The sequence below is a fragment of the Glossina fuscipes genome, unplaced genomic scaffold (assembly GCF_014805625.2).
Source record: "Glossina fuscipes isolate IAEA_lab_2018 unplaced genomic scaffold, Yale_Gfus_2 91926, whole genome shotgun sequence".
NCBI classification, from domain to species: Eukaryota; Metazoa; Arthropoda; class Insecta; order Diptera; family Glossinidae; genus Glossina; species Glossina fuscipes.
This window is the reverse complement of record NW_024005051.1, coordinates 1-7,934: the sequence shown is the minus strand read 5'-3', so window position 1 is coordinate 7,934 and position 7,934 is coordinate 1. Positions and strand designations below refer to the sequence as shown.

At 35.9% G+C, this 7,934-nt stretch overlaps 2 protein-coding genes across 2 annotated transcripts; one reads left to right on the top strand and one right to left on the bottom strand.

Moving 5' to 3' along the window:
* Positions 1-2,008: 2,008 nt before the first annotated feature.
* LOC119644130 (arrestin domain-containing protein 3-like) lies at positions 2,009-4,484 on the top strand. Its single transcript, XM_038043659.1, has 4 exons — positions 2,009-2,120; positions 2,241-2,563; positions 3,217-3,913; positions 3,985-4,484. The coding sequence occupies exons 1-4, from the start codon at positions 2,009-2,011 to the stop codon at positions 4,332-4,334; spliced, it is 1,482 nt and encodes a 493-aa protein (XP_037899587.1). The 3' UTR covers positions 4,335-4,484.
* Positions 4,485-6,227: 1,743 nt separating this feature from the next.
* LOC119644129 (arrestin domain-containing protein 5-like) lies at positions 6,228-7,421 on the bottom strand. The gene is made up of 4 exons (XM_038043658.1): positions 7,328-7,421; positions 6,914-7,248; positions 6,335-6,854; positions 6,228-6,265 (listed from the first exon to the last, which is right to left on the bottom strand). The coding sequence occupies exons 1-4, from the start codon at positions 7,419-7,421 to the stop codon at positions 6,228-6,230; spliced, it is 987 nt and encodes a 328-aa protein (XP_037899586.1).
* Positions 7,422-7,934: the final 513 nt, after the last annotated feature.

Here is a 7,934-nt window from a genome sequence, read left to right as displayed (position 1 = left end):
TAGATAAACGGTCGTTGTCCATGTTGTTATTCACGCGTACAGGAACGCCCCCTTCCCACGCTCTTACTTAAACTTGGACGCGTGACTTTTTTCATGGTTTTACCCAAGCTTAGACTCATGATAATTTCACACGATACTGCTTAACTTTAAATGAATCATCTTTTTCCATGTTGGTGTTTACGTTTACAAGAACGTCCATTTTCCCACACTTTTACTCAAACCTAAATGCGTGACTTTTTTTCATACTAGTGCCGAAGCTTAGACACGACCATTTTTTACGCTTAGAGGAACATCTTTTCCGCGCTGTGTTGTCCAAAGTTAAATGCATGACTCTTTTTCATGCTGTTGTTTAGACTAAGATGCAAGCTTAGACTCGTGATCTTCACACGATACTGTTCAACTTTAGATAAATGACCGCTTTGCACACTACTGTCCAAGGTTGAACGCATGACCGTTTTTCATGCTATTGGCGACGTATTCTTTTCTTTTACAGAAACTCGTGATACGGAAACGTGGAAAAGTGAATATAATAATAATCGTTCGTAACGAATAAGAAATATTAAAACGTTAAAGAAGAGTCGGGTCACCTCGCTGGCTTTTTTCCTCCCACTACCCTTAAAATCGCTTATCTATTGTAAAATTCCTCAGAAATAAATAAATAGAAGCAGAGGAACAAAACCGAAGGCCCAAGTTTTTTTAATACAAATTTTCTTGGAGAGAGTTCCGGATTGGCTGAGCATAGCCCGCCAAAGAAGACTCGCTACACAATTATACAATTCTTCCTTGCTGAGCTCACTCGACATTTGCCAGAATATTAGGAGCAATTTCCATGAACTGCCCGGCGCAGTAGATAGGAATATTAAAATTTGAAGTGAAAGCTACTCATCCACCTGATTGTTACCTGCAAATTACGAAATTTATTTCAACGAACGAAATTTCGTCAAATTCAATTGGACATTTTTTAGGTATCCTTTAGCTACACAAATGTGAGCTGCTTTGAACCCTTTGCTACTTGTGTGTGCCATAAGACTTTAATGCCATCTTGTAAGCAGTAAATAAATCTCCTTTCAAATAATCTTTAAGTTAGTTAACAAAAACATTTGAGATTTCCGCGAATTTGCTTAAACATCCCTCGTATGTATATATAAAAGAACCAAATGAAGCGAAATATTTGCGGAAGATTTCAAAAGTGATTAAACACTCAGTTGTCTCTCAATCACTATGCTTGCATGACTTGGTTTCAGTATTAATGTTTGTGTTAGTTATTCGAGAATTTCAAATCGACATTTTCAGGTTTAATCCTTAGAGACAATCTTCCGCAAGAGTAGTCGAATAGGTAAGTGTTTGCGCCGTTTCAAATCCCAGTGTGGTAGAATTTACTTTGGTCATAAAGCTAAACTGCTTGCCCAGCTTACTGATCGGGAACATACCGACTAGACTACGCACACCTACCTGCCTCTTATTTTAACTATCTTTTCTTTTTAAACGTTACGGTTTTACATGGGTAGAAAACGCTCGTGTGAATGATTCGTCATATAATGAGAAAAAAAAGAAAAATCTTTAACCCGTTAAAGCTGATGAATCCAAAAAAAAAAAATTCGAAAATTCATTTACTTTAAAAAAAATCAGAAAATTTATTACAAATTTATTGCAAAATTTTCTGATATCATTTAATAAGTTTTACGCACATTATCAGCAGCTATGCAACTATTCGGGCTATGGAAGGTTCATATAGCGACATTTTTCATAAAATGAAAAAAAAGTTATAGTCGTCTTATTGGCGCCAAAATATTGATTCCTTGGCAAAAACACATATAATGCAACTTTAGCCAAAATATTCACAGACAACACAAAGGCACCACAAACAACCCCACAGTTAGTTTGAAGAGTGCCATCACTTTGTAAAAGATGCTGTAAGAAAAAGGTTGTTTCTTGCACAAGAGCGAAAGTAATTAAAATAAAGTTTAAAAAAAAAAATAATAATAATTTAAATGTTTTAACACAAACAATGCCTACCTCGTGCACCTTTCAATTGGATCGTTTAAATCCAGTTTATAATTCCGGTGAATATATCAAAGGTCGTATTCTCTTGAAAACGGATAAAGTGAAACGAGTCAACGGTGAGTTTAGATAAAGTGAAAATGAAAATGTTTTTCAAGAGCTGTTCCCTTTCATTTCTTTTTTGTTTTTCTTCTTTTTTTTTTTTTTTTTTTTTTTTTTGGTTCTTTCAACATTAATAGCCGTTTACGTTAGCTTGGAAGGCGAGGCCAAGGTACAGTGGTCTATTAGTGGTAAGGAGACAGCGAATTATTTCGGTCATCAGCAGTATTTACATTCGCGAGCCAGTGTTTTCGATAATACCGAATTTTCAGCTGGCACTCATATCTATGTCTTAACGTTGCGTATACCGCAAGACTGTCCGTCGTCTTGCGCAGGGCCCTACGGCTATATAGCCTATCATATGTCTTTAGTTATTGATAAGCCGCGCAGTTTCAATGAGGTTTTCCGTCAACCAATTACCGTAGTCCAAACACTGGACTTAAATATAAATCCAGATTATTCGGTAAATATTATTATTAAATTATAACAAACAAGAACCGTATAGTGGGCTATTGCCATCTATTAAAAAGCCTACACCACCCTAACGTTATTCAAAACAAAACGTTATAAGGGAAGTGATCGAAAGAGTGGTCCAATCCGAACCATTGCCAATTGTCGGCCTTGAACCAAAACCCGCAAGTATACCAAATTTTATCAAAATATCCACAGATTGAATACAAAATAAACAAGAGAGACACATGGAAAGACAAGCTAAGGATCGACTCATAAAGTGATTCTGAATCGATCGGTGTAATAAAAGGTAAATCCATCGCAAGTCCTTCCATATCATGTACATGTCCGCACGTTTGCACTACAAATGATGTGTAACGTGCACAGAAGGAGGACACTAAGAATTGTATTCCTAAATCGGTGTCCACCTTACTCACAACTTTTCTAAGTTTAGTGCAACAAATTTCATTAAAAAATATCGCAAAAATTGTAAATTGACAGACAGACAGACAAGTAAAAAACAATGCAAAAAATAATTTTGATATAATAAAAGGTAAATCTATTTCATGTCCTTCTGAATGTTCCATATATCTTTCGAACATGGGTGGTGTAGGGTATAAAAACCAAAAATATATTGAAATTTTTTCCTTTTTCTATTCATTCTAGTTATCCTTAAATGAAGAAAGTATGAAATACTTGTGCCGTTGGCCTTGCAGTTCAGGTCCTTTAAATTTTCGCCTCTCTTTGCCTTATGCCGGTTATACACCCGGGCAGTATATAAAATTTCAATTAGAGCTAGACAATCAGTCGCCTCATTATGACGTCTGGGCTGTGGAGGCCTCTTTGAAACAGCATTTTGTATTTTTGGCCCGTAAGCCACTTAAACGTAACTATCATAGCAAAACTCTCTATAAAATGGTAATTGAAGAGCGGACTTTGCGTTTATCGAAACGTTTATACGAAGCTTGTGTTTATGTTCCCATTAATACGCCAAGGTCAACTTTGAATTTAAATTATATAGTATTTTTGCACTATAGCTTACAAGTGAAACTGAAAACTGGTTGTTTTCATTATGACGCGGAAATTTCATTACCCGTTATTATTGGCACAACGCCCATACGAGAATTTCTGGCCGAGCAGAGAGCTTTAGAAGGTCAAAGTAATGCCGCCGATGGTAATAGGGCTTGGGGCGCCGAAGTGTGCAGGGGTTTAGTAACAACGCAACCTACACTTAGATTACAGCAAGAATTGAATAATTTATTAAATTATACCATAATAACGCAACGCGACGACTTGAATAAACTGGAAGAGCAGCGAAAAAAGAAGAAAAATGATGATGATCCTCCGTCTTATGATAGTTGTTGTAGGTTAAAATTTGTTATTTAAATTTGGAAAAAGAAAAAAATAAGTAAATATTTTTCGTGTACTTTTCAGTACCGCCTTCATTTAGTTACGCTACACTGGGTAGTCGTGATACTTTAGATTCTACAGAGCCCATGCCCAAGGGATCTAAGAGGAGTAGCGTACATTTACCGCCGTTTCCCAGCTACAATACCTTTAGCAATCCTACCGATTCGTTACTTGATGCAACAGGGGCTTACCAAGGATCTTACGGATCTTTAGGTACAAATCAAACGGGACGTTCTTTGGATACTTTGGAGATCTTAAGCGTTAGAGACGAACCCGACAATGATGAAGACGATATTCACGAAATCGAAACTACTCAAGTCCAAATAGAAAACGTTGCTGAAACGAACGAACCGTCAATGAACCGTATGAGCTAAGATTTATCGCTAAGAGCTTAAAGATACGAACCAAAGAGTTTAACTAAACAAGTATATTTTTATAAGAGCTTAAGCACACGAGCCTTAGTTCGATATTCCTTAATAATCTTAAGTATAAAAAAGCTTTGCTGATATAAAAAAAAAAACATTCTAAATGTTTTTAAAAAAGGTTTGGAAAAGAAAATTACATGAGCGAAGAAAAGCAAAGTTTGAACAGAACCAAAAATCTACTAGAAACTAGAAAATCAACGGCCTACCAATTCCAACTAACAGCTTACGAGGTCTACTGCACCTTCCAGAGGGGAAAAGAAATGAAAATGCCATGTATTGGTGTGGGTTTCGAACTAGTGATGTGGAATGAGCCGCTTAAAAAAGCATTACCAGGTACGCAAATATGAAACGACAAAATAATGAAAAATATTTTACTGGTCGCTGGTTGCTTGTTGTCCATATTTTGCATTCGTCTCATATGATGTTTTGACCCTTTCAGGCAAAATAGTCATTGAACCACTTTCGTATATTCTCCTAAGAAGTGAAGTGCTGCGTAGTAAGCGCCTATCCCATTGATGGAAACAAGAGGTGATCGGAAGTACTCGAGTTTCATGAGTAAACCGCATGAGCTAAATCCTCCCTTTTCTATGCGAACTGGCTTCACTATATGGACACGCGGACATCTGCTATTCGTTTTGATATTTGCTCTCAGTTTTTCAATATTGAATGATTCAAATCGAGTAACTGTTGTTTGTAGCGTTTGGTACTACCCGTTACAGCTTACAACAGAGCACACTGTTCTGCTTCCACTGAACACACAATATTGTCTTTCTGCTCAAGTAATTCAGTCTCACAGTCGATGTGTATGGTATGCTCGAGTGCTCAAGCCTGAGATTGTCAGAAGAGCTTCATCAAAAAAGACTTTTTGTTTAGTCTTCGACATTCTTCGAAAAATTAATTTTGCTTTGTGATTCGCTAGAGTTACGGCTACAACCTTATTGTCAACTATTCAGGCTATAAAAGAAATGTTTCGCGCTCGTATGCACTTTACTTGTAGTGTTAGAGGTATGTATGGGCAAATCCGGTTTCATATTTTTATGCCCAGTACAAACGAATTATGAATTCGCTGGATTTTGTTTCGCTGACCTCAGCAGGTGCCGTTAGCCTCAAAATTGTAATATACTTCAGTCACCATTATTTCGAATTTCTTAGTTTGTACGGAAGAATTGAACTAGGCAGGCCCCTGCGGAGGTCCGTCGCAACTCCTTACACCTATAACGCGGCTCTTAATTATACGTCAGGGTTATGGATTCTATTACTCTCATTATTTTCTACCTAATACAAAGTCTTCATTGGAAAACGCACAAAATCGATTCGAGCTTTTCACCGAAGCAGAATAAGTGCGTATGTCAAGCAAAGGTGATATTTGCCTTCAATTAAAACCTAAGTCAAATTCATCACCAAAACACAATGCAACCTTTTAACGCATCGAGCAAATGGCGAACAACCTCTCCTTAATAGTAGAGTCAATGTAGAAGACTTGGCAAACCTTCTCTTTCTTTTATGATGTTCAAAGCAAGGTTGTGCATAACAGGCAACTACTTGGAAAAATGTCGGATTAACTTTCGCATAAGGAATATGTGTGATGTCTTTCATCGAGTATTGTACTTAAGGAATATTATCTTAGCTACTATCGCTCATTATCCATTTGCCTCTTTTAGCAAACATTTTCATTTACAATTGAGGGAGAGACGCAGTTATAAGAAATTTTTCAAATCAACTTTTGAAAGGATGCAGTACGGCCCTATTATTTGAAAGTTTATTTGTTACTTGTATCTTGTTTAAAACTCAATTATAGGAATTATATGCAATGACTTATTTAAAAACTCTTATAAAACCAAATTACACAATGCATTCCGCTTGAAGATTTTCAGAACATTCTATAAGTTAAGGAAAAGGAAAATTAGAAAAAAGAGAAAAATCTTTTTAATTGAAAATATTTTTCCGACCATTTTTATCTGCTATGTTAATGACATGATCCAGCGCAGAATTTGCCATCAATCGAATCTCTTCGTTATGACTCCCTATGATTATTGGTATTCTTAAGTAGCTGCTGTTATTAAAGCCTCGCATTTCAATAAATATATGTAGTGAATAATTAACCATAATTATAGTTGGATCCTGACTGGTAATCGGTAACGTTTCAGGTAACTGAAGACATCCGGTCACAATACATTGCGCTAAGCGGCGACATGGCTTATTATGAGTTGTTGTTAATAAGACCTTTATATCGTGACGCGATTTTTTATAGGGACGTTCAGCTTGAAATTGATGCTTTTGTATTAATACCAAATCAATTTTTTCTATATCAAAATATCGGCTTGCGTTATCAACGGTTATGGTGTATTCGATTTGATCGCCCGGTATAAATGCACAAGAATTCAAAGCAATTGTGGCATTAAAAGGTTTGCTTACACAAGGCAAAAACCACCAATTGGTATTGTAATTGAATTCCTTGCAAAAGGGTCTCTAAAAGAATAGAAAATTGAATATTTTTTTCCGACTTTTTTACACTCGTTTCATTTTACCAATAGTTTCGGGTTTAAAGATAAATTAAGGCTTCTCTGTATATGAATGGGAAGAGTGTACAATTTCTGAAATCCTTTCGTATCATGCAGCACCAGGGATAGTTCATATTTAATGTAACCAAACTTGGCCGTGCATGACGATGGCGTGGCTCGAGGTATTTTCAAAGAAAACTCATAGTAATGAGTTCCTGGTTCCATGCTCTCACGCACCAAACTTCGTTGTGCATTGATGGATATCAATTTGTTTTCAAACCGTTGGTCGTAATGCACGGTGAAACCGTTTTGAGTTCTCGCTTCCAAATCATTCCAATCAACGATGATCTCACTACCGAAGGCTACAAATAATTCTTTGAAAAATAAAAACACCAATGATTTTAATGATTTTTCGGCCGTTTTTCTGCGTTTAGCTTTTACCAATGAAATGAAGAAGATCGGTATTTTCCAGTACAACCGTACCGGTTATTGTATCACCGCTTAAAAATTCGAAATCATCGGTTTGTAAATGCATTTTTGAGTTTGAAAACATCTTGGTCGACAAAGTTTTTCAAATATTTTACAAGCAAGGAAACGAAAAATTTATGACATTTTACAAAAATTTAAAGTTAAAAGTGTCCAAAAACAAAAACAGGTTTCTAAGTTTTTTCATCCCAGGTATCAGATAACATAGCAAACGCTTTTACAAAGTACACGTTCTTGCAAAGTAATAACAATTTTTAATGCTATTGAGCTGTTACCAAAAATAATGGCCAGTGAACCAGCTCACTTTGCGTATAATTTCGTAAACTTACTCTTCGCTTATTCATGTCTCACGTCTCACAATACCGACATACAAACCTACATACAAGCTCTTAAAGAATTTATAACATAAGCAACATAATAACATTAAACACACTATGTTATTCAGTAACAGAATTAAGTTATACAAAATTATATTATTTCACACACTAGCACCTGACCAATTGTGTTAATTTTTTCGTTTTGTATCAATACAAAACCAACTTCAAAGTTGAAGTGAAAAAAT

Coding starts and splice junctions, on each gene's coding strand:
- LOC119644130 (XM_038043659.1), top strand. CDS start 2,009: ATGCCTACCTCGTGCACCTTTCAATTGGATCGTTTAAATCCAGTTTAT. Junction 2,564..3,216: donor ATATAAATCCAGATTATTCG/GTAAATATTATT, acceptor TATTCATTCTAG/TTATCCTTAAATGAAGAAAG. Junction 3,914..3,984: donor TCCGTCTTATGATAGTTGTT/GTAGGTTAAAAT, acceptor TGTACTTTTCAG/TACCGCCTTCATTTAGTTAC.
- LOC119644129 (XM_038043658.1), bottom strand. CDS start 7,421: ATGCATTTACAAACCGATGATTTCGAATTTTTAAGCGGTGATACAATA. Junction 6,855..6,913: donor CTTTAAACCCGAAACTATTG/GTAAAATGAAAC, acceptor CTATTCTTTTAG/AGACCCTTTTGCAAGGAATT. Junction 6,266..6,334: donor TAACATAGCAGATAAAAATG/GTCGGAAAAATA, acceptor CTTAACTTATAG/AATGTTCTGAAAATCTTCAA.